Below are 25,922 nucleotides of genomic sequence, written 5' to 3'. Positions count from 1 at the left end.
GCCTGGGCTGCCCTCCGACCGCCCGGTCCCTCTGCTGCTCCTACCTCCACCTGCTGTACCGGGACGGCTGTGTTGTGCGCACCAGTGAGTGTACCAGACGCCTCATCACTAAAGTGCCCAACCGTGGTGAGTGTTTCTGCGATGGTGGAGGGTGTTGGTGACAGCAGTGGCGTTGTGTCGTGCTCTTCGTCCCACTCTGAGTCCATGGCACTTTGGGGTGGGGGTTCGTCTCCACCCATCCACTCTGAGTCACTGTCCGGTATTTCGTCTTCCCGGGTAGGGGTGTCCTGGGTAGTGCTGTCCCGGGTAGTGCTGTCCCGGGTAGGGGTGTCCTGGGTAGTGGTGTCCCGGGTAGGGGTGTCCTGGATAGTGGTGTCCTGGGTAGTGGTGTCCTGGCTCGGATGTGACGGGGGCCTGTGGCTGCCCCCCTCATCGCTGGGTGGTCGCTCCCGCACGTGACGGGGGTGTCGTCTCCCTGTTGCTCCAGGTCTCTCCGTCTCCCGTGGTCTCCGAGGGGCATCCTGCGGGCGTCGCATGCTGGAGGGTTCGGGTCTCTCCGTCTCCCGTGGTCTCCGAGGGGCATCCTGCGGGCGTCGCATGCTGGAGGGTTCGGGTCTCTCCGTCTCCCGTGGTCTCCGAGGGGCATCCTGCGGGCGTCGCATGCTGGAGGGTTCGGGTCTCTCCGTCTCCCGTGGTCTCCGAGGGGCATCCTGCGGGCGGTCTGCATCTGCGGGGATGGGTGCCTGGACGTTTGGTCCTGCGATACACAATGAAGCATGCATGGTTAGACATCAGGCAGTGATCAGGTGATACGGGAGAGGGGGATATAGGGGAGGGGGGATATGGGGACGGGCTGTTGGTGGCTCACTTGCTCGTGGGGCCCCGACCTCTGCATCAGCAACCTCCCGGTCGTCAGGTCCGCCAGCCAGTTCCAGGGCCCTTTCCTCGTGTACGGTCAGTGGCCTCTCATCAGCGGGCCCTCCTCCAGTCCTCACATGCTCCCTATTGTTGTGTGCGCGCTTCTCCTGGGGGGGGGGGGGGGGGGGGGTGGTGGCAGGGGTAAAAGGCAACAGTGTTAGGCAGGTATATGAATGCACGCCATCGGTTGCGCGTGCATTGCAGAGGTTAAGGTTAGGGCTGGATTCACTTGGGGATATGGGGGATATGGGGGAGGGGGGATATGGGGGAGGGGGGATATGGGGGATATGGGGGAGGGGGGATATGGGGGATATGGGGGAGGGGGGATATGGGGGATATGGGGGAGGGGGGATATGGGGGAGGGGGGAATATGGGGGATATGTGGGAGGGGGGATATGGGGGAGGGGGGATATGGGGGAGGGGGGATATGGGGGATATGGGGGAGGGGGGATATGGGGGATATGTGGGAGGGGGGATATGGGGGAGGGGGGATATGGGGGATATGGGGGAGGGGGGATATGGGGGAGGGGGGATATGGGGGAGGGGGGAATATGGGGGATATGGGGGAGGGGGGATATGGGGGAGGGGGGGATATGGGGGAGGGGGGATATGGGGGATATGGGGGAGGGGGGATATGGGGGAGGGTGGATATGTGGGAGGGGGGGATATGGGGGAGGGGGGATATGGGGGAGGGGGGATATGGGGATATGGGGGAGGGGGGAATATGGGGGATATGGGGGAGGGGGGGATATGGGGGAGGGGGGAATATGGGGGATATGGGGGAGGGGGGATATGGGGGATATGGGGGAGGGGGGGATTTGGGGGAGAGGGGATATGGGGGATATGGGGGACGCTCACCCTGCCTGCTCTGACGAGGTCGTTCACCTTCTTGTGGCACTGGGTGCCTGTCCGTGGTGTCAGGGCCACAGCGGTGACGGCCTCTGCCACCTCCCTCCACAGACGCCGGCTGTGGCGTGGGGCAACTCTGCGGCCGTGCCCGGGATACAGGGCGTCCCTCCTCTGCTCCACCGCATCCAGGAGCGCCTCCACATCGCGTGACTCGAACCTCGGGGCTGAGCGACGGCCAGCCATCAAGTCGGGTGTTGCGGTCGGCTGTTCCGGTCGGGTGGGGGGGGAGCTGCGCGGCCTTATGAGCCGTCACGCCGTGCAGCGCGTATGACGCTGCACGGCGTGAACCACTGCGCAAGCGCGGATCCCGTTACGTCGCTGCTAGCCCATTTCGGGCCGCAGACTATCGGCCCATTTTTATGACGTGACGCAAGTGGGATTTGCGCCGTTTTTTGCGCCGATCGGCGGAGTTTCCGCCGATAACGGAGAATTTCGCCCCTGAGGTCCAGCTTTCAGTAGTGCTGCTAGTTTTAAGTGCTGCGAACTTCGCACGAATTTGGGCCCATTAGTCTGGTATGCAGGCACTCAAAAACATATTTCATGCTGGGCTACTGTCATTACAATGAGAAGGCAGCACGACGTTTGCAAGCTGCCTGCATCACAAGGAATGGGCATGGGTAAACTGCATGGTTCAATCTCCTAACACTTCATCGGGCTTTCTCAAAATTTTCTTCCACGGTTTCTGGACTTGACAGAGCTAAATTGAATGGAAGAAGCTAAGAATTATTCTCTTAGCAGTTTTTGACCGATTAGCTTATGATATAAATGATTAAAAGACACACCATGAGACTCAGTGGCCAATACTTACTGAACTTCATCGTGCTGGAGTCTCATATTTTCTGCTTCTTCTTTGCCATTTATTAACCATTTGATTACAGGGTCAAATTTTCTTTCGTAACCAAAATAAACTTTGCACGTTAACTGTACAGGTTGTCCTAAAGTGAAATGCGTAAACTGTTAGAAATGGTGTATGTGGTGAAAAATGTCATAATATGCACCAGTATATCATGGTGCAGACACACACACTGATGGACACACAGCAAGACCAATCAACACACACAACACTGCAGCCAATCACCAGTTAGAGCACACTCACTATAAAGACAGAGGGCATCAGTTTTCCCGCTCATTCGGGACGCAGCCTCTCAGAAGGACAGAGCTTACAGCTTACAGCACAGCTCTTCACCATGTGCTGAGTGCATAGACTGGTTAGGTTAGCCATAGGTCTTTAGTTTAATCAAACATCATGTTAACCCACAGTGAAAGTATGTTCAACAGTTTCTAACTTAACAAAATAGTGTTGTTTTATTTTAAGTGTTGGTAGCCTGTATGTGTTCCACGGATCCAAAGCACTCAACACATCAAAAAATACAAAATTGACTCCAGCCACCTTGATTTTTTTCAATCAGTGTTGAACTGCCTCACGGCCTTGCCCCGACATGCAATGCAGTGGGGAAGATTGCCTCCTTTACTCAATGAGGAACCCTCGCTCTCAACTATGTACACAGTGAAAACTTACCAAACGAGCTTGGCCTGTAGCATACTTGGCTGCGGAATACAATGTTTTGTTTTTTGTTCTTTTTTTAATTTAACTTACCCAATTCTTTTTCCCCCCAATTGAAGGACAATTTAGCGTTGTCCACCAACCTGCACATCTTTGGGTTGTGGGGGTGGGACCCATGCAGACACGGGGAGAATGTGCAAACTCCACATGGATAGTGACCTGGGGCCGGGATCGAACCCGGATCCTTGGCGCCGTGAGGCAGCAGTGCTAACTACTGCACCACCGTGCCGCCCGTTGCAACATTTGACAAGGAGACAGCTCTTAAGGGGCTACCTCCAGCCACGAAAAGAAGAACTGCGGTGAGGGCACAATGGTACTCCCTTTATAAAAGCAAATTACTGCGGATGCGGGAATCTGAAACCAAAGAGAAAATGCTGGAAAATCTCAGCAGGTCTGGCAGCATCTGTAGGGAAAGAAGAGAGCTAACGTTTCGAGTCCAGATGACCCTTTGTCAAAGCTAATAGACAGAGAACAAGGGAAATATTTATACTGTGGAGTGAAATTGAAAGATGAGTCATAGCCACAGAAACTCAGGGAAACTTTTGATAAGTATGTACCGGTCAGACAGGAAGGAAGGCGTCGAGCGAGGGAACCGTGGTTTACCAAGGAAGTGGAATCTCTTGTTAAGAGGAAGAATAAGGCCTATGTGAAGATGAAGTGTGAAGTTTCGGTTGGGGCGATGGATAGTTACAAGGTAGCGAGGAAGGATCTAAAGAGAGAGCTAAGACGAGCAAGGAGGGGACATGAGAAGTATTTGGCAGGAAGGATCAAGGAAAACCCAAAAGCTTTCTATAGGTATGTCAGGAATAAGCGAATGACTAGGGAAAGAGTAGGACCAGTCAAGGACAGGGATGGGAAATTGTGTGTGGAGTCTGAAGAGATAGGCGAGATACTAAATGAATATTTTTCGTCAGTATTCACTCAGGAAAAAGATAATGTTGTGGAGGAGAATGCTGAGCCCCAGGCTAATAGAATAGATGGCATTGAGGTACGTAGGGAAGAGGTGTTGGCAATTCTGGACAGGCTGAAAATAGATAAGTCCCCGGGACCTGATGGGATTTATCCTAGGATTCTATGGGAGGCCAGGGAAGAGATTGCTGGACCTTTGGCTTTGATTTTTATGTCATCATTGGCTACAGGAATAGTGCCAGAGGACTGGAGGACAGCAAATGTGGTCCCTTTGTTCAAAAAGGGGAGCAGGGACAACCCCGGCAACTATAGACCGGTGAGCCTCACGTCTGTAGTGGGTAAAGTCTTGGAGGGGATTATAAGGGACAAGATTTATAATCATCTAGATAGGAATAATATGATCAGGGATAGTCAGCATGGCTTTGTGAAGGGTAGGTCATGCCTCACAAACCTTATTGAGTTCTTTGAGAAGGTGACTGAACAGGTAGACGAGGGTAGAGCAGTTGATGTGGTGTATATGGATTTCAGCAAAGCGTTTGATAAGGTTCCCCACGGTAGGCTATTGCAAAAAATACGGAGGCTGGGGATTGAGGGTGATTTAGAGATGTGGATCAGAAATTGGCTAGCTGAAAGAAGACAGAGGGTGGTGGTTGATGGGAAATGTTCAGAATGGAGTACAGTCACAAGTGGAGTACCACAAGGATCTGTTCTGGGGCCGTTGCTGTTTGTAATTTTTATCAATGACCTAGAGGAAGGCGCAGAAGGGTGGGTGAGTAAATTTGCAGACGATACTAAAGTCGGTGGTGTTGTCGATAGTGTGGAAGGATGTAGCAGGTTACAGAGGGATATAGATAAGCTGCAGAGCTGGGCTGAGAGGTGGCAAATGGAGTTTAATGTAGAGAAGTGTGAGGTGATTCACTTTGGAAGGAATAACAGGAATGCAGAATATTTGGCTAATGGTAAAGTTCTTGAAAGTGTGGATGAGCAGAGGGATCTAGGTGTCCCTGAAAGTTGCCACCCAGGTTGATAGGGTTGTGAAGAAGGCCTATGGAGTGTTGGCCTTTATTGGTAGAGGGATTGAGTTCCGGAGTCGGGAGGTCATGTTGCAGCTGTACAGAACTCTGGTCCGGCCGCATTTGGAGTATTGCGTACAGTTCTGGTCACCGCATTATAGGAAGGACGTGGAGGCTTTGGAGCGGGTGCAGAGGAGATTTACCAGGATGTTGCCTGGTATGGAGGGAAAATCTTATGAGGAAAGGCTGACGGACTTGAGGTTGTTTTCGTTGGAGAGAAGAAGGTTAAGAGGAGACTTAATAGAGGCATACAAAATGATCAGGGGGTTGGATAGGGTGGACAGTGAGAGCCTTCTCCCGCGGATGGATATGGCTGGCACGAGGGGACATAACTTTAAACTGAGGGGTAATAGATATAGGACAGAGGTCAGAGGTAGGTTCTTTACGCAAAGAGTAGTGAGGCCGTGGAATGCCCTACCTGCTACAGTAGTGAACTCGCCAACATTGAGGGCATTTAAAAGTTTATTGGATAAACATATGGATGATAATGGCATAGTGTAGGTTAGATGGCTTTTGTTTCGGTGCAACATCGTGGGCCGAAGGGCCTGTACTGCGCTGTATTGTTCTATGTTCTATGTTCTATGAAACGGGGTGCTAATAGCCACAGAAACAAACAAAGAACAAAGTAAAGTACAGCACAGGAACAGGCCCTTCGGCCCTCCAAGCCTGTGCCGACCATGCTGCCATCTAAACTAAAATCTTCTACACTTCCTGGATCCGTATCCCTCTATTCCCATCCTATTCATGTATTTGGCAAGATGCCCCTTAAATATCACTATCGTCTCTGCTTCCACCACCTCCTCCGGCAGCGAGTTCCAGGCACCCACTACCCTCTGTGTAAAAAACTTGCCTCGTACATCTCCTCTATACCTTGCCCCTTGCACCTTAAACCTATGCCCCCTAGTAATTGACCCCTCTACCCTGGGAAAAAGCCTCTGACGATCCACCCTATGCCCCTCATAATTTTGTAGACCTCTATCAGGTCGCCCCTCAACTTCCATCGTTTCAGTGAGAACAAACCGAGTTTATTTGACCGCTCCTCATAGCTAATGCCCTCCATACCAGGCAACAGCCTGGTAAATCTCTTCTGCACCCACTCTAAAGCCTCCACATCCTTCTGGTAGTGTGGCAACCAGAATTGAACACTATACTCCAAGTGTGGCCTAACTAAGGTTCTATACAGCTGCAACATGATTTGCCAATTATTATACTCAATGCCCCGGCCAATGAAGGCAAGCATGCCGTATGCCTTCTTGACTACCTTCTCCACCTGTGTGGCCCCTGTCAGTGACCTGTGGACCTGTACACCTAGATCTTTCTGACTGTCAATACTCTTGAGGGGGGGCGGCATGTGGCGCAGTGGATAGCACTGGGACTGAGGCGCTGAGGAGCCGGCCCTGGGTCACTGTCGGTGTGGAGTTTGCACATTCTCCCCATGTCTGCATGGGGTTCACCCCCACAACCCAAAGATGTGCGGGTTAGGTGGATTGGCCATGCTAAATTGCTCCTTAATTGTAAAAAAAATAAAGAATAATTGGGTATTCTAAATTTTTTTTAAAAATACCCTTGAGGGTTCTACCATTCACTGTATATTCCCTACCTGCATTAGACCTTCCAAAATGTATTACCTCACATTTGTCCGGATTAAACTCCATCTGCCATCTCTCCACTCAAGTCTCCAAACGATCTAAATCCTAGCTGTATCCTCTGACAGTCCTCATCGCTATCCGCAATTCCACCAACCTTTGTGTTGTCTGCAAACTTACTAATCAGACCGGTTACATTTTCCTCCAAATCATTTATATATACTATGAATAGCAAAGGTCCCAACACTGATTCCTGTGGAACACCACTAGTCACAGCCCTCCAATCAGAAAAGCATCCTTCCATTGCTACTCTCTGCCTTCTATGACCTAGCCAGTTCTGTATCCATCTTGCCAGCTCACCCCTGATCCCGTGTGACTTCACCTTTTGTACCAGTCTGCCATGAGGGACCTTGTCAAAAGCCTTACTGAAGTCCATAGAGACAACATCCACTGCCCTACCTGCATCAATCATCTTTGTGACCTCCTCGAAAAACTCTATCAAGTTAGTGAGACACGACCTCCCTTCACAAAACCATGCTGCCTCTCGCTAATATGTCCATTTGCTTCCAAATGGGAATAGATCCTGTCTCGAAGAATTCTCTCCAGTAATTTCCCTACCACTGACGTAAGGCTCACCAGCCTGTAGTTCCCTGGATTATCCTTGCTACCCTTCTTAAACAAAGGAACAACATTGGCTATTCTCCAGTCCTCCGGGACATCACCTGAAGACAGTGAGGATCCAAAGATTTCTGTCAAGGCCTCAGCAATTTCCTCTCTAGCCTCCTTCAGTATTCTGGGGTAGATCCCATCAGGCCCTGGGGACTTATCTACCTTAATATTTTTCAAGACACCCAACACCTTGTCTTTTTGGATCTCAATGTGACCCAGGACTTCTCCAGACTCAACATCCACCAATTCCTTCTCTTTGGTGAATACTGATGCAAAGTATTCATTTAGTACCTCGCCCATTTCCTCTGGCTCCACACATAGATACCCGTGTTTGTCCTTCAGTGGGCCAACCCTTTCGCTGGCTACCCTCTTGCTTTTTATGTACGTGTAAAAAGCCTTTGGATATTTTTTAACCCTATTTGCCAATGGCATTTCGTGACCCCTTTTAGCCCTCCTGACTCCTTGTTTAAGTTCCTTCCTACTTTCCTTATATTCCACACAGGCTTCGTCTGTTCCCAGCCTTCTAGCCCTGACAAAAGCCTCCTTTTTCTTTTTGATGAGGCCTACACTATCCCTCGTTATCCAAGGTTCCCGAAAATTGCCATATTTATCCTTCTTCTGCACAGGCTTTCAACTGACATTTGAAAGCCTCCCACATGTCAGATGTTGATTTATCCTCAAACATCCGCCCCCAATCTAGGTTCTTCAGTTCCCGCTTAATATTGTTATAATTAGCCTTCCCCCAATTTAGCACATTCACCCTAGGACCACTCTTATCCTTGCCCACCAGCACTTTAAAGCTTTAAAACCAAGGTGAAAGAGTACCTCTGGGCAGTCCCCAGAGAGAACAAAAGGTGTGAAAGGCCAAACAGCAGAGAAACTAACATCAGAGGGTAAACTGTGACAGATGTAGATGTGGGGGGAGGGGAAGGGGGAAGTGAAGGGAGAAAGGGCAAGGAAAGGTGGATAAGGTGGGGGGTAAATATATATAAAGAAAGACAAGAAAGAAATAAATGGTAAAAGGCAGTTAAAATGAAATGGGATGAAAACAAATGGGTCGAGGTGGGGTAGAGCTAATCATCTGAAGTTGTTGGATTCGATGTTTCGGAAGGCTGCAGTGTGCCTAACCAGACGTTGAGCTTCACTGGAACATTGCAGCAGGCCAAGGACAGACATGTGGGCATGGGAGCAGGGTCTTGTATTAAAATGGCTCTTTGGCTACTCCCTTTAATGCTGAATAGTTAAACATCCTGTTGCAGGGTATGTGTCCCAATCTGAGACTTTATGGGCGGGATTCTCCCACCCCGGAGGCCGGCCGGAAAATCGGCGGGACCGGCGCGAAACGTGCCATTCCGCCCTGATGACGGTCCGCTGATTCTCTGGAGAGTGGAGAATCGGCGCCATTGGCGCTGGCGCAGTCGGCGCGGCACTGGCCGGGGGCCGCTCTACGGAGCCCCCCCGGCGATTCTCCACCCGGGATGGGCCAAGCCGCTAAAAAAGCCGAGTCCCGCCGGCACCGTCCACACTTGCTCTTACCTGGCGGGACCTCAGTGTAGATGCATCTGGGGGCGGCCTGGTGGGGGGGGGGGGGGGGTGGAGGGGGGCCCGACCCCGGGGGGGGGCCTCTGCTGTGGCGTGGCCCGCGATCGGGGCCTACCGATCGGCGGGCCGGCCTCTCGGGCTGGGGGCCTCTTTTGTTCCGCGCCAGCCCCTGTAGCCCTAGGCCATGTTGCGTCAGGACCGGCGTGGAGAAGGGAGCCACTGCACATTTGCGCATTGGCACCGGTCCCACTGCGCATGCGCGGACCTGCGGCGCCCATCTGATGCCGGGATCGGCAGCTGGAACTGCGTGGGTCGCTCCAGTGCCGTGCTGGCCCCCTGTAGGGGTCAGAATTGCTGATCCTGGGGCCATGTTTACGACGGCGTCAACACTTAGCCTCAGGATCTGAGAATCATGCCCCATATTTCTGGCCTTTAAAAGTATAAATGCAGGCTGCATTGAGGAATAGTGCTGATTGAGCCTATGAAATCATCCAGGTCTCTTGCACCCTGCTGCAGATGAGTAAGAGATTTAATGATATTTGGAGGAAACGAAAAGGGAACTAGTGTTTACTGGTGCACACATTTCTTGTGAAATATAACAGATACTAAATTGGGAATTAACACATCCTCCGCAGAGTACCTTTCCAAGCTTTCTAAATTAGTTTGTCCTCAAAGCTTTCTGGCTCTAATTGCACAGGGGATTGGTGAGACTCAGCTTGGGCCTCCTGGCTCAATGTGGAATATACTGGCTTTGGAAGCAGTTCAGAAAAGATTCACTTGGCTAATTTCTGGGATGATGGGGTTGTTTTATGAGGAAAGGTTGGGCAGGTTGGACCTATTATCTATCCTAGGAGTTTAGAAAAATGAGAGGTGACCTTCTTGAAACATATATGATTCTGAGGGGCTTGACAGGGCCAACGCTGAGGTGTTTTCCTTTGTGGGGAAAGTCTAGAACTAGAGGGCACAGTTTGAAAATAGGGGGCTCAATTTAAGACTGAGATGCGGAGGAATTTCTTCTGTCAGATGGTTGTTAGTGTGTGGAATTTGCTTCCCTAGAGAGAAGTGGAGGCTGGGTTCATGGCTGAGTTAGACAGGTTTTTGATCTACAAGGGACTCTAGGGATATTTTCTTTGAAGAGTCATTTTCAACTCAAAACATCAACCCTGTTTCTCTCTCCATAGATGCAGCCAGACCTGCTGAATATTTCTAGCACGCTCTTTTTAATACCCTGTCAGATTGGTGATGTCTATTCAAGGGATACTGTTGCTGCTTGCAAAAACCTATCATTTGCTTAATACAAGTGTAGCATTTGTTAGCTCCTCAAAAACTCTTCCTTATTTAAAGTATCGCACATTTTCAGAACCAATAGAATCATAGAATTCCTACAATGAAGAAGGAGGCCATTCAGCCCATCGAGTGTGTACCGCACTTGCTCCAATAGAGCACCTTACCTAGGCCCAATCTCCCGCTCCTATCCCCGTAACCCCACCTAACCTTTTGGGAGATATTAGCATGGCCTAACCTGCACATCTTTGGACTCAGAATACCAATGCACAGCACCTTTTCAGTGCCTTTTGAATAGTCACAGCAACTAAAAATGTTAAAGGAAAGCAAAGGCTAACAAAAACAAAACAAAGCCGGAAACATCAGAGTTCAGAGCAAAGGGATCTTCCGACACCCCGTGGCGTGTTTTCTGGTGGCGAAGGCATCCAGCCAACATGCACGGAGCTTTGCCTGATCTGTATCCTCCACTGCCAGAAAAGTTTGCTAAAATATTGCATTGGGCCAAAGACAGCGACACTGTCAAGTTAACATTAGCTTCTCTATCAGCTACAATATGCATCCACCATGAAGGAGCTCATTTCAACAGAAAAGGCTTCAGGATCCCGAAAGGCCCCAAATGAAATGGCTGAGCAACAACTTGGAAGGTCGCTCATCTGCAGGGGAATTTCAGAGAGGGACTACATTTGAATAATCATTCATTTAAAGGAAGCTTGCACATATCAGTGATAAAGCCTCATTCTTGCTTTGGCTAAAAATTGCTAGTTTGAAAATAGAGTCATGAATTTGATGCTTACAGCCATTGACTGAGATCCGACCACTGAACTGTACCAATCAGACTCTGCATTACTTGCACCACCGTAGAAACTTGGGACGACAATGTTCAGGAATCAGCCCACATAATCTCTTGGTATTGAAATATATCAGGGGAAATCTGTGATCTGTCCTTGGCAGTGGGGAGCAACACTCATCGGGAGGCCAGTTCAGGAAATCCTGGGCACTCACTGGTTCTACGAGATGTGCCCTATGTGAACAGCACTCAACAATGGCAATGTCAGATTGCAGAATTTAATTACATTTATTTCCATACAGATGCAAATTTGTTGCGACTTACCAAGCTCTGCTTCAATTGTTTTCACTCCATGAGGGACAATAACAGTTGGAGTTTTCTTTGTGTCCTCAACTGAAAAAAAAACAGGTTTGCATTTGTAAAATGGTCACATGTCATGGTTCAACAGGTTGTTTAGTGTTCATACATTTTACACCTTTCGTTACAATTGGAGATGCCGAAGGTTATTTTATCAGAACAGTGCCAAATGAAATGCCAAATACCGGAAATCAAAACGGATGGAAATTGTCAGTGTTGAGATTCTCTCCAATATGTCACTTTTAGTCCTGCTAAGCTGGAACATTTGTTTCTGATTTTCTAAGATTTTCAAGCTACAGAAAGCTCTCCAGAGCCCATGATAGCAATTTCTCTAGGCTTTCGCACAAATTAATATAAGTAAAAGATAAAAGGTCCTTGTCCTAAAGTTCAGCACGCATGCTGCAAAGTCACATTTTTAAAATACAGGTAAACAATCTATTTGATAAGGATTTGAACTGCGTGAGCAGAAGAATGGGCAACTCTCTAATGCAGTGGAAAGCTTTGAGGGGAACCACGTTGTTCGCTTTCGGAAGATATTTTTCGGCTGCTTGCAGAAAATAAGGTATTTTTAGATTTACCTCTTTTCAGCACCCTTCTTTCTTTGTGATAAACTGATCCCTGATATATATATAAATGATCTAGCTACAGGTGTGCAGGGGACAATGTTAAAGCTTGTGGATGATACAAAACTACAAAGTATTGTAAACTGTGAGGAGGACAGTGCAGAACTTCAAAACGACAGAGACAAGTCCATGGATTGGGCAGATAGGTGGCGGATGAAGTTCAATACGGAGAAGTGCGAGGTGATGCATGTTGGTAAGAAGAACAGGGAGAGACAATGTAAAACAAGCAGTAAAATTCTTAAAGGGGTGCAGGAGCAGATCGATCTAGGTGTATATGTGCATAGATCATTGAGGGTGACAGATCAGATGGAGAGCAGTTATTTAAGCACATAGTATGTCAGGGGCTTTATTCATAGGGGCATAAAGCACAAGTGCAAGGAGGTTATGTCAAACTTATACAAGAAACGTTAGACCTCAGCTGGAATGGACCGCAGGTGAAATATTGGGTACAATTCAGCAGACTCAAGTTAAAGTATGCTGAACGGCGCGTTTAGTGGGATGTTTCTCAGTGTCTGCAGTGCCGAGAAAGACCCTGCTATTCAAAACAATTTGTTGTTTTTTTGGCCTCGGCGAAGAACTCCGCGTCAAAGACACTCTTTAAGTCATTGCTCGCAGACTGGAGCACCATTTTTAAAGGCAACGCCAAAATTTTGACCCCCCCTCAACGGCCATCATGGCCTCTGGACTCCTCCAACTCCACCCAACTTACCCCTTCTGTGGTCCTCAAGCCCCTCCCCCTCCCCTACCTCTTATGGGCAAGGCCCCCACAGGCCTAACCCCTGGTTTGGGCAATCTGGCACTTGGGCACCTTGGCGCTGCTAGTCTGGCACCTTGGCACTGACCCTGTCATCATGACAGTGCCACTCAGACACCCCGACAGTGCCAGTGTGGCACTGTCAGGGTGTAAGACTGGCGGTGCCCAGGTGCTAGGCTGGTAGAGCCAAGATGCCCAGATGCCAAAGGGATTGCCAGGGTGCCACTCTACCCAGTCACCGACCACCCCCAAGGTGCCACCACCACAGGTTTGCGGCCTTGTGCACCAGTACCAAAATGGCACCCGGTTGAGGCCTTGCTGACAAGGGCAGTGAATCCCAGGCCCTGGGTGAACTTGATGAGCAGATATTTAAATGAGCCTAATGGATCATTTAAATATGCACACCTGGACCTCGCACAGCACGAGTGAGATCCAGATCGCGATGTGCTGGGCGGTTCCGTTGAATCTGGCGAGACGTTTTGAGCTTCACAACTTTTGATGAAGACCCCTCGCGAGATTCAACGGCTTCGTCCTGACACCAAGTCACCCAACTTACATCTTCCATGTCCTCAAGCCCCACATACCTCTTATGGGCAAGGCCCCACAGGCCTGACCCCTGGTTTGGGCAACCTGGCACTTGGGCACCTTGGCGCTGCCAGTCTGGCACCTTGGCACTGACCCTGTCATCATGACATTGCCACCAAGACACCCCGACAAGGCAGGATCGGCAGCCCATGGCCGCGCCTCTGCATATCCTATCTCCTCTCTCCCCCTCATCGGCCACGGCGCCTATTACCCGATTTTTGAAACCACAAATAAAACACGCCATTGGTAATTCCTCCTGGCGGAGGTGGAACATCGTGGAGACCCCGGAGAATACAGGGTCATGCCTGCTAATGATATGCGGACGGTGTTTACTGTATGTGCAGAGTAGAACACATTGACCCTGCTTTCGAGGTACCGGAGCGTGGCATTCTGGCAGGCTCCTGGCGCCGGCCCCAATTTTGGTCTCATGACCGATTCTCCACCCAATTGCCTTTCCCGATTTTGGTGCAGTCGACAGAGAATCCCGCCCAGTCTGTTTAGAAACAGTGGAAGGGCAGAAAGCCTCAGATAACGTGGTTTAGTTTCAAGCCATGATGCCTAAGTCATTGCAAATGCAGGAACTGCACATTTAAGGACCATTTCTCCCAGATTTCCAGTACAACACTTGAAAAGGCCCTCGCCATTTTGGTAGACTCCGACCCGAAGTGGGGAGAGTTGTGAGCTGTACCTCCATCTGATGATTCATGCCTTGAAACTTACCTATTGACATCCCAGTATTCAATCTATCTCAAAAGAATAAATGTACACTTATACGAGACATGAGGATGCTAAAGTACTGGTTCTCATTTATGCGTGTGAGACATTGGTCATGCAATTCAATATTTGCAGTTCACCAGGTTCCTCCTGAAAGAGCACCCTGCAAGGTCTACCCCCGTTTGGGAGCAAGTTTGAGGGCTACATGAGTGCATTCCTCCTGAGATCAGAATTCATTTTGCTTTCAATGTGCCAAGTATACAGACTTTGTGTGGGCTTGGGAAAATATTAATTATTACTTACAGATGCTGAGGTCGAGGGAGAACAGAGTGCTGTGTATGTACTGATGTGCACATTTGGCACATGGGTCGTATATCTGCAGTTTGATGCATGCACAGTGTAACAGAACCAGCATGGCTGATGTTAATTAGTTCAATTTAATTCAGTCATCATAAACAAGGTATGTTGGTGTAATTATCATGTTTGTTACAAATAAGGAGCATACAACCTTCTAGCAGCAGAGGATTAAAAATCAAATGATCGGGCAGCACAATGGCGCAGTGGGTTAGCCCTGCTGCCTCACGGCGCCGAGGTCCCAGGTTCGATCCCGGCTCTGAGTCACTGTCAGTGTGGAGTTTGCACATTCTCCCCGTGTTTGCGTGGGTTTCACCCCCACAACCCAAAGATGTGCAGGCTAGGTGGATTGGCCACGTTAAATTGCCCCTTAATTGGAAAAAATGAATTGGGTACTCTCAATGTATGGGGAAAAAAATCAAATGATCAAGGATGATATCTACTGGCAGCTTATTCTGCCTGGAATCTGTTAGCTGCTAGATTGCCACAGGCCTGTCTGATGCCCACCAAGCTTCTCACTTCAGGCAGGCCTGAAAGATTCCATTCATCGGCCGGGATTCTCAGAGCCCGCTCTGGGTCGGAGAATCGGCCGGAGGGCGCGAGAATCCCACCACGCCACTCCGATGCCGGGCCGCCAAATCTCCACCAACCGGAGAATTGGTGCCAATTGCGCACGTGCGGTCGCCGCGCTCAACAGGCCGAGTGCCTGCCGAGTTCCGCCTAGTTCCGCCGGCGTCGTTTACATATGGTCCCACCCGGCGTGACCTCGGCGTTCTGGCTGCTGGGGGCCGCACTGGTGGGGGGGGTGGGGGGATCCGACTCCGGGGGGGGGCCTCCACGGTGGCCAGGCCCGCGATCGGAGGCTACCGATTGGCAGACGCGCTCATTCCGGGGGAGCCTATGTTCCTCCACGCTGGGCCCTGTAGGGCTCCGCCATGTTGCGCGGGAGCAGGCGTGGAGACAGCAACCACGCACATGCGCCGGCGCGGATATGGACCCGCGCCAGCTGTGCAGGGCTGTCTTTCGGTGCCCGAGCAGCGCACAGCACTCCGGCGCCATTCTAGTCCCCGAAGAACAAGAAATTTACTGCGCCCGGAGGCCCGTTGACAGCAGCGTCGCTCGCGCCGGTTTTGACGCCAGCGTTGACACTTGGCCGCGATATCGGAGAATCATGGCTATTTCAATAATTTTGGAATGTAGAAGTGATGTAAATGTCCAACCTTCTTTGACTATGCTCATTGAAATTGAAATGCCACTTTAGTCTTTTATTAAATAATAAATTGGGGGTTTGCAGCCAGTAAATTCAAAAGGCTATTTTTTGATATGATGCATGGGGCAGGATTCTCCGTTTCACGAATCCTCACGGGACCGGTGAAGGGCTAGCAGTGCCGCCAGATGTAACTCCCAGCTTCCGCGCCGAAAACGGCTGCGCATGTGCACGGTGACGACCTGCAGCGGTCACGCCGCACAACATGGCGTTGGCCGTGCGCGGACCCGACCCGCCATCAGCGACCCCAGTGGCCACGTCCTGGCCACTTGCACCAGTCCCCCCAGCCCTCGTGGAAGCCACCCCGGCCAGCGGCACGGATCCCGGCTGAGTGTGGCGGCCACAGGACACAGTCCGCAGCCACCATGCCGGGTTCCCGTCTGCTGAGACCACACGTGTCCCGTGCCGTCGGGAACTCGGTCCATCGGGGGCGGAGCACCTCGGGAGGGCCTGGCGATGATGCGCCAATGTCGTTGCAACGGCGCGCGGAGCAGAACGTGATGACACCATTTCAGAGGGGCAGAGCATGGCTGACCATCATCAAACCAGCGCCGGTCCCGATTTGGCCGTCGAACCCCATTCTTCGCCCGATCGGCGATTATGATATTGGCGTAGGGCAACGGAGAATCCAGCCCATGGTTTCTTAACGGCATCAAACACCATAAAACTGCCGTGTCCACATAAAAATAAATAATGCAGAAAAAAGCCTTCTTACCAGATTGGAGGTGACCCATTAAGAGGAGTTTGGGGATTGGCAAACTGCACACATACTGGGAACAGGCTGACAAGGCACAGAGGACAGGAACAGAAACTGTCACATGAGGCCCTGGCTGGAATCGATACTGGCCATCCGCAGGAGCACTCAAGTCAACGCATAAACTCGTTATTGCTTTGTGACTCTGTGATTACCCACTCACGTTTACACAAAAGAACAAGACCATTAATATGTAACTAACTTCCAGACACAGGTGATCAACTTTGCAGCAGGTCGAAGGACAGACAAAAGAAGCCATCAGACTCCTGAATGAGCTGATAGCTGGTCAGATGAGGGTGTTTCAGAGGACAATGGGTCTTGAATGAATCACCCGGGATAAACAGGAGTACCCTGTCTTTCCCATTAACCAGTTGGCGTCTGGATGGGACAATGGAACTCTAGCCAGTTGTGGGCGTAAACCTATGGCTCAGTGCTAGCAGGCAAGTATAAAGGAAGGAACATCAGAACAGATCCTTAGCGATAGCATGGGAGACCCCCAGGCACAACCATCGCAAGAAGACGGGACCCTGGATTCCTAAGCCCAGAGAAGATATCCACATCAAGTGATTGTAGCCTGGCCAGCCTCCTTCCCTAAGTGTGGGTAAAACCTAAAGCTCAGCTGTGAGTCTGAGTCATACTTTGTTGAGTGAGAGAATTGTGAATCAAATTGCGTTAAATCGTGAACCCGTTTTGTCCTTTGATCAGCTCACAAATAGGGGTACCTGGGTAAAATGTTTGATTAATACACTGGCTGAAGTATCTGAGGTTTTACAGGTACAACATTTTGGCATTGTCAGATGGGACTTCGATAAAAAGTAACTTTGTTGCTTCGAAGTCAGACTCATCCACCCCTTATTCTCCAACGCTCAGTCTGAGCCTGAATTAAGAGGGTAAATACCCCAAGTGACGGACAGTCTTAAGTGAGTGAAGGACCAATACAGATTTGATCAGTACATTGGGCCATAAACCAGGTGCCTGTAAGACGAGGTGAAAAAACCTATGTATTTAGATCTAGGAGAGTCAAGGGAGTTGGATAAAATCTGTGCGAGGAAATTTAGTGAAAGCAGGATCCCTAGCCCAGACAATTCTCACACACCCATGACACACCCCAGGGAGAGAGAGAGAGAACAAGAAGCATGGAGTGCCCAGAGTGAGAAGTGACCCAAGTGGGTCACATACCACAGTAATTAAAAAGGGTCTGGGGCCCAAAAGTCCATAAGTATGGTACAGACCCTTGAGGCTAAAAAGCGCAGCACAGTTGCATCTGCGTTCCTCTCACTGGGTGGTGGCTAGTTTAGCCACCCCTCCTGTACTGTTTGATAATGTTAACCGTCCTGAAGTCGGTAAGTTCATTAGTATTGATGCAAATCCGGCATGCTTTCCATATCTGTACTGATAAGTAGTGAGTGAAAGAATAGAAGTGAACCAACATCAAGGGTCGCGGACCCAAAGTCCAGGAATAGGGAATGGATATTCGAACCACCTTGTGGAAGGTGGGCAGTGACAAAAGGCTCCTCGAGGGATCCTTTGGTCAAAGGGGGGGGGGGATAGGAGTTTTCAGAAGAAGTCAGAGTGAAAATATGATTTTTAAAAGTCGGTGTAGAAATGTGTGCTCAAGTCAGTGTGGAAATATGAATTTTAGAAGTCAGTGCGGAAATATGAGTTTCAGAAGAATTCAATGTGGAAATGGAAATTTGTGCTCCGGATAGTTAGGGATTATCCTGAGGAAAAAAAGAGACTTGTGAGTCTTGGTCTATGAAGTTTTAGAAGTCAGTGTGGAAATCGCTGTTCTGGGAGCACCTTGATGTTAGATGTTCGGAAAAAGATGTTTGTGTCTTCTGTCTGGAGAGTCTCCAGTCTCCGTCCAAAGGGACATGTTGTGCACTTTTGGGCATCAAGCGATAGATAACGACAACGGAGATATAGATTGGGGAGATGTGTCTTTTACGTTTCAAAAACAGAGCTAAATTAACAATTTGGAAAGGGTTTGAATTATATTCTGACTGCATATTTGAAAAAAATAGGGGAAGTGCTTGGTTTTATTCAATATAAGTTTAAAAATTAGTCTGCAGACTTTAATCAACTTATTCAGAGCTGGTGGCAGCTGAAAAGAAGAGAACTTGGGCGGGATTCTCCGTCGGCTGACGGCGGAATCGCAAAATGCGATTGGGCAGAGAATCGTTTACGACGCGGAAATCACGGCGGGTGCCGATTTCACAGCAAATTACAATTCTCTGGCGTCAATGCGTACCGGAACACACGTACAGTAAACACCATTTGCATAGCATTAGCAGGCCTGACCCGGTATTCTCCGGGGCCTCCGCAATTCTCCGCCTCCAACGGATCGAATCCCGACGGCGCGGTTTACTTGTGTTGAAAAAATAGTGAAACCGACTTTGCGCTGCTGAGGGAGAGAGAGGATGTAGGACACAGAGAGGCACGACACTGGCCGGGTTGGCTAGGGAGAGGGGGGACATGCCAGGGCCGGGGGGGGGTTTAGTGATGAGGAAACGGACTGAGTGGCCGGGGTGACCCCCCAAGGGACTGGAGCGGTGCCCATCCACGGACTGCCTTTACCACGGCCTGCAGGGCAGCCATCTTGCTGAGCACCCCACTGACCACCCACCTTGGCACTGGTTCTGCAGAGTGACACTGGCTGTATAGGTGCACCATACCCCACCCCCGCATCCCAGCTCCCACTACCACAGCCTACCCCCGCCACACTCCCCACCACCCAAACGGCCATCACGTGGCCCACTCAAGGGAAATGCCCACTGTAGCCCCTATGGGGGCACAGGGCGGGCATCGTGGAGCATGCTGCTGTCAAGGGCAGCAGCAGATGATGGTATCCCTGGCACCAGGGATGGGCACCAGGGCCAGAGGTCCCCTTGGTGCCGGGCACCGATGGGGCCAGAGGTGCGGGGATGGGGGTGTGGGGGAACATGAAGGGCAGGGTCTGCAGTGCCAACCTGGAGCACCGTGTAGCCCATTGGACCTGGTTGGGCACAGGGGTACAATCCATGCTAACATGTCAGCCTTTCACCCCCTGCAGACAATGGATATTGGAATTCATCCAGCAATGGTTGGCTTCTTGCTACTCACTGCAGTCCTGGGGATACCCTGAAGCTGCATGAGCTGACGCTGCTCGAGGAGGAGGAAGCTGCAGCTGCGGAGCATGCAGCAGCAGAGCATGCAGCAGCGGAGTGCGCCACAGAGGAACAGGAGGCAGCCGACTAGGTTAGAGGACAGGCTGAGGAGGAGGTGCCAAGGAGACACGACATGTATACTCATGTGTACCGGCAGTGCCTGTCATTCGAGGACCAGCCAGACCATGCATGCCGTCAAAGACTCTGGCTGAGCAGGGAGACATTCCAGCATATCTGCCATATGATGGTGCACCTAGCACAGCTGGGGAATGGGGAAGGACACCCGCTCCCGGTGGCCATCAAGGTGACGGTCAGCCTGAACTTCTACGCCACGGGTGTTATATTTTAAATAATGATTTATCTAAAATATATATTACTCTTGAATCCACCAGGATGATAAAATGACCAATAGTCTTCTTGTCGACAGATTAACTATTTAATGAGTAATAAAATAATAAACTGCGAGTCCTTTTACTCAATACTAAACTAACTATAAAGAAATAAAGTACAATACAGATAACTATATAACTATAACCTATTATAACAAACTAGTTCTAACTTCTCTCACGCTAGCTATTCTATGTCTTGCTTGTTCACTGTTCTGGATCACACTCTCCAACTAACTAAAACGAGCGGGAATCCAGTTCTTATAGTATCTGACTGTGAGACATCTAGTGTTGAAATGACTGTACTACATTTACACACATTGATCATGTACATTGATATCTGAATATCACTACAACGGGGTCCTTCTGGGCGCCAAGTGGGGACTTGTCCGGGATCTCACAGAACTCGGTGAACAGGTACATCCATGCCGTCACTGAGTCACTATATGACCAGTCAGCACAATACATCCATTTCAATGTGGACCGAGCCCACCAGGCTGCCCGAGCAGTGGGGTTCGCCACTATCGCCGAAATGCCCCGGGTCCACGGGGTGATCAACGGGATGCATGTCCCCTACGAGCACCCGTAGATGACAGGCTGCTATACACAAACCAAAAGGGGTTCGACTCGATAAATGCGCAGCTGGTATGTGATCATGCACATCTACACCCAATACCCGGGCAGTGTGCACGATGCCTTTGGCAAACTCGAGGGTTCCTGACATTTTTGTAGTTGAGGCTGATGATGCCTATCCAGAGACCACAGACCAACGCAGGGATCAAATCGAGCAGTGCTTCGGCATCCTGAAGATGCAGTTCAGGTGTCTGGACTGCTCTGGAGGAGCGGTGAGAGGGATGCCCGCATCGTGGCGGCCTGCTGCATCCCCCACAACTTTGCACTGGAGGAGGAGGAGGAATGCCAGGCCTCCTCCTCCGATGGCGATGTGGGGGAGGGGGAGGATGGACAGGACATGGAGCCCAGGCAGGTACAGGAGGACCGCACAGTGTGTGCACCAGGGCCAACGCGCATGGGACGCTTTGATGGCCTCCAGGTTCATCGACTGGGGGAGGGGGGACTGCCAGGGGCACAATCACCGCCTCTCACCCCTACACCATGCCCCAACCCCCCACCCCCACCGGCCACCCCACAGCCTGCAATCCCCTCCATGATACTACAGGGTACGGGCCCTGGGCTGACAGTATCACTGGGTCAGGTCCGTGGGATGCATTCTGCAATGAGCTCTGGTGCTCCATGTCGTATGACAACGTGCCCACGGTAGTACTTCCCACTGTACACCTGGGTGACCCCTGCGTGCAAGATGGTCATTCCATCACACGGTCCCATTTGATCCCTGGGGTGACGATGGTGGGGACGTTCGGGGATGAGGATGGGGAGTCCATCCCACACAGAACATCTGCCCAAACCTTAACCCCCCCCCCCCCCCAACCCCCTCACCCGTACCCCCTCTGGGCAGCCCAGACTAGCCCACCCATCTGACAAAGCACAGAGGCAGGTTGTAACAGTGCTAATATGTGATTAATGTGCTCAAATATTTATAGATACGTGCCCTAGCCTCTATCACTAAGCTGTGCCCTGCACCCATGCCAATGTAACTGATGTCTAACTTACTGATCTTACGGACCCTAACGTACATCTAGATGGATCCCCAGACGGGACATCAGGGGCGAAATTCTCCCCCAATGGCGCGATGTCCGCCAACTGGCGCCAAAAACGGTGCCAATCAGACGGGCATCGCGCCGGCCCAAAGGTGTGGAATGCTCCGCATCTTTGGGTGCCGAGCCCCAACATTGAGGGGCTAGGCCGGCGCCGGAGGGATTTCCGCCCCGCCAGCTGGCAGAAATGGCTTTTGTTGCCCCGCCAGCTGGCGCGGAAATGCGGCGCATGCGCGGGAGCGTCAGCCGACAGTTTCCGGCGCATGGGCAGTGGGGAGAGTCTCTTCCGCCTCCGCCATGGTGGAGACCGTTGCGGAGGCGGAAGGGAAAGAGTGCCCCCACGGCACAGGCCCGCCCGCGGATCGGTGGGCCCCGATTGCGGGCCAGGCCACTGTGGGGGCATCCCTCGGGTCAGATCGCCCCAGGACCCCGGAGCCTGCCCACGCCGCCTGGTCCCGCCGGTAAATACCAGCTTTGATTTACGCCGGCGGAACAGGCAATTTCTGGGCGGGACTTCATTCGGGCCGGAGAATTGAGCGGGGGGTCCCGCCAACCGGCGCGGCCCGATTCCCGCCCCTGCCCAATCTCCGGTACCGGAGACTTCAGCGGGGGCGGGATTCACGGCGACCAACGGCCATTCTCCGACCCGGCGGGGGGTCGGAGAATGACGCCCCAGGAGTGGAGCCCATCTGCTGTGACTCCTGCCCTGCGTCCTGGGTCCCCATTGGCAGCTATCTTTTGGGGCGACCGGGCCTTGACAGTGGGGTGTCTCAGGTGGCGTGGTGCCTGCTTCCCACCAGATGTACCAGGGACAGGAGGGGCGAGTCTAAGGTGCTGCGGTGTTCCACCATAACCCCTGCGGGACTCACTGGCATGGGCCCCATCACCTCCTCCTCCCTCAGGGTGCCTGATTGGCCCCCGGGCTACTCCATGGGACGGGGTTGTGAGTGGAGCTATCCCCTGAGGCTCCTCCGCCACCTGGCGCTGTCAGTCCTGGAGGCCCGCTCTGGTCTCGACCAGGATCTGCATGTTCGCGAACATGGAGCACAGGGAGTGGAACATCACCATCTGGGACTGCGCCACCACCTTCTGTGTTTGTGTCACATCAGCCAGTGACAGTGCCAACCCCCTCTCAGACTGGGCCACCTCCCTCTGTGTCTGCGCCACGTTGGCAGTGGTTGGACTCCTCCAATTGCACCTGTAGGTGCTGGATGCTTACCGACAACCCCTCGTGTAGTCCCTGACTCTGCGACTGCATCTCCACAATTGATGGGACTGTCCTTTCCAGAAACCTGAAACCCATCTGGACAGCAGCTAGTCCCTGGTGTCGGCCCACCCTCCGACCGTCCACCCCCTTGGTTGTTCCTATATCCACCTGCTGTACAGGATCAGCTGAGTGGTGTGCATCGGATAGTGTCCAGGAGCCCCTTCACTAAAGTGCTTACCAAAGTGAGTGTCTCTGGGATGGTGGAGGGTGGTGGAGACAGCTGTGACGGGAAGTCAGTGTCATCCTCTGACTCGAGCTCTGGGGTGTCCTGCGTCTGGGGCAGAGGGCTGCCGTCTGAACTGCTCTCCTTGTTGTTGCTCGGCTCATGGAGGGGGCTCCGGCTGTGGCACTGGCTGGGGGTGGGGGACACCGGATGAACCCCCATCACCAGCAGGTCTTGCAAGACCCAAGAAAAGACGCATGATTAGACCGCGGGAAAGTGGGGAGTGGGGGTGGTGGTGAGGGTGATGGTGGGGGGGTGGTGAGGGTGATGGTGGGGTGCTGGTGAAGCTGGTGGTGAAGGTTGTTGTGTGGGTGGTGAGGGTGGTGTGGTGGTGTGGTACTGGAAGGGGTTGACTCACGTGTCATGGGGAACCACAACTCAGCCGGGTTTCACTTCCTTGCCCGCAGCCTCGGCGACTTCCCTTTCTTCAGGCCCGCTGACCACATCCATGGCCCTCTGCTCAGCCATGGTGAGGGACCGCATGTCCGGCAGTCCCCTTCTAGCCTTCTCCCATTCCCAGCGGTTATGGGCGGCCTTCTCCTGGGGGGTGGGAAATAGAAAACGATAGTGTTAGACAGTCCGATGCATACAGGCCAGGGGTGTGTAGCTGGTGGCCTCAGTGGTCAGGGCACCTGGCCATGGCGGCCGGTAAGAGTGTCGACATGTGGTTCGGCTGTCTTCCAGATGTTGGGGGGGTTCCCGTGTGTTTGGGACGGTGTGAGTGCCAGGTCCCGGGTGTCTGGGACGGGGTTAGTGCCAGGGGCACAGTGTTGTCTACTCACCCTGGCCGCCCTGAGGGGGTTGTGCTGTTTCTTTTGGCACTGCAGGCTGGTCCGGATGGTATTGTTCACTGACCGCCTCTGCCACCTGCGATCAGGCATGGCGAATGGCGCCAGCTGATAGCCTCCTTCCAGGGCCTGGGTATATGGTCACCCGCCTCTCCTCCATGGCGTCCAGGAGGGTCTCCAGATCAGTGTCCGTAAATCATGGAGCTGCTCTCCTCACAGCCGTCTTATTGGCTGGGCTGGTGTGTGTGGTGCAGTGTGTATATGTGGCTACAGCTTGTCAGCCTCCTGAGTGTCAATCGCGAATCCGGCGAATCCCGCATTGTTTCTCATTGGAATAGATTGTGTTCCACGTGGCGCCGGTGTTAGTCCCTTAACAGTTGCTGAATCGGTCTAGGTGCGGAGCCTGTTTTGCTGTTGTGGAAGTCCACTAATCCTGCGCTGGCGTCAACACTTAGTCTCAGGAATGGAGAATGCAGCACCTTGTGTTTGTTAAATTGCTGTTTGTGTGTTCATGTGTGTGATTGTTCCTTGTCTGTGAGTTTGTCTAGTGCCTGTGTTACTGCGGTAACGCTCTATGGTCTGTTTTTGTTAGACATTTCAAAGTTGCTTGTTTTTTTTGGAATTAGGTTGAGAAACAGGCCAAGCTGTAAAGCAATTGTTCAAGCAGGAGTCTGATGATTCTGGGGCAATGGAAAAGCTGCAGAAGAGTTTAAACTAACTACATATATATTTGATAGAGAATTTACCTTTTCTTTGAGTTTTCATTACAGTTTGAAGAAAGAAGAATGAAGATTACTTGTGACAATAAAGATTATCATCATCATCATATTGGAGGTAACGGCCTCACCGGGCCGAGCATCGGAAGCTCGCAGCAGTTCCTGCTCACTACCACACTTTAATAATCTTTTATTAGTGTCACAAGCAGGCTTCCATTAAGGCTGCAATGAAGTTACTGTGAAAGGCCCCTAGTCGCCACACTCCGGCGCCTGTTTGGATACATAGAGGGAGAATTCAGAATGTCCAAATTACCTAACAACAAGTCTTTCGGGACTTGTGGGAGGAAACCGGAGCACCCAGAGGAAACCCGAGGAGACACGGGGAGAACGTGCAGACTCCACACAGACAGTGACCCAAGCCAGGAATCGAATCTGGGACTCGGCCGCTGTGAAGCAACAGTGCTAACCACTGTGCTACCATGCCGCCCTAGAAACCTTTCCATTAAATCATGCCCGATGGGTATCGAATCTGAGCGAATGAACTGGTGGTTCATAAAAATTACATAACAAATCAAGATTATTGGTACAGTTTCACTTACCTACAACTCTCACAGTAAATGTTCTTTTCACAATCCACGTGATGTGATTTTGAATGAAGTTAAAGATGCATGTATAATTGCCAGAATCCAATTCATATATTGTGTTTAAATGGATTTGACCACCTTTGATCTTGAGAGAAGGTCGTTCGGTATATTCTTCAACTATTTTCTTATTCTGGAGGGAATGGAAGCAGACGGTAAATTCCAGGAGGCTACATCGATAGATTTTAAGATATTATTTTGCGATTATCATCATTATTCTAATTGGACATGTGCACTGCCTTTTAACTGTGAGATCTACACTCAAACCTCAGCAAGAAAGAAGAAAAAACTTGCATTAATATAGCACCTTTTAACCTCACAGGATATTCCAAAGTGCTTTTCGACCAAGAAAAATACTTGTAAAGTACAGGCATTGTTTTCATGTTGAGAGGTGGGGCATCGCTAAAATTATTTTGGATTCAGTTGGCTTTCT

At 51.2% G+C, this 25,922-nt stretch overlaps 1 protein-coding gene across 1 annotated transcript in view; it reads right to left on the bottom strand.

Moving 5' to 3' along the window:
• LOC140391772 (interleukin-18 receptor accessory protein-like) overlaps positions 1-25,922 on the bottom strand; it is an 80,841-nt gene that overhangs the window by 31,404 nt on the left and 23,515 nt on the right. Inside the window, exons 4-6 of the mRNA XM_072476634.1 lie at positions 25,448-25,622; positions 11,566-11,634; positions 2,636-2,762 (exon numbers count right to left, since the gene is read on the bottom strand). Of these exons, the coding sequence (XP_072332735.1) occupies positions 2,636-2,762; positions 11,566-11,634; positions 25,448-25,622 (371 nt within the window). The remainder of the gene's footprint in view (positions 1-2,635; positions 2,763-11,565; positions 11,635-25,447; positions 25,623-25,922) is intronic.

Source organism: Scyliorhinus torazame, chromosome 15 (genome assembly GCF_047496885.1).
Source record: "Scyliorhinus torazame isolate Kashiwa2021f chromosome 15, sScyTor2.1, whole genome shotgun sequence".
NCBI classification, from domain to species: Eukaryota; Metazoa; Chordata; class Chondrichthyes; order Carcharhiniformes; family Scyliorhinidae; genus Scyliorhinus; species Scyliorhinus torazame.
The sequence above is the reverse complement of the archived record's forward strand: the minus strand, read 5'-3'. Positions and strand labels throughout refer to the sequence as shown.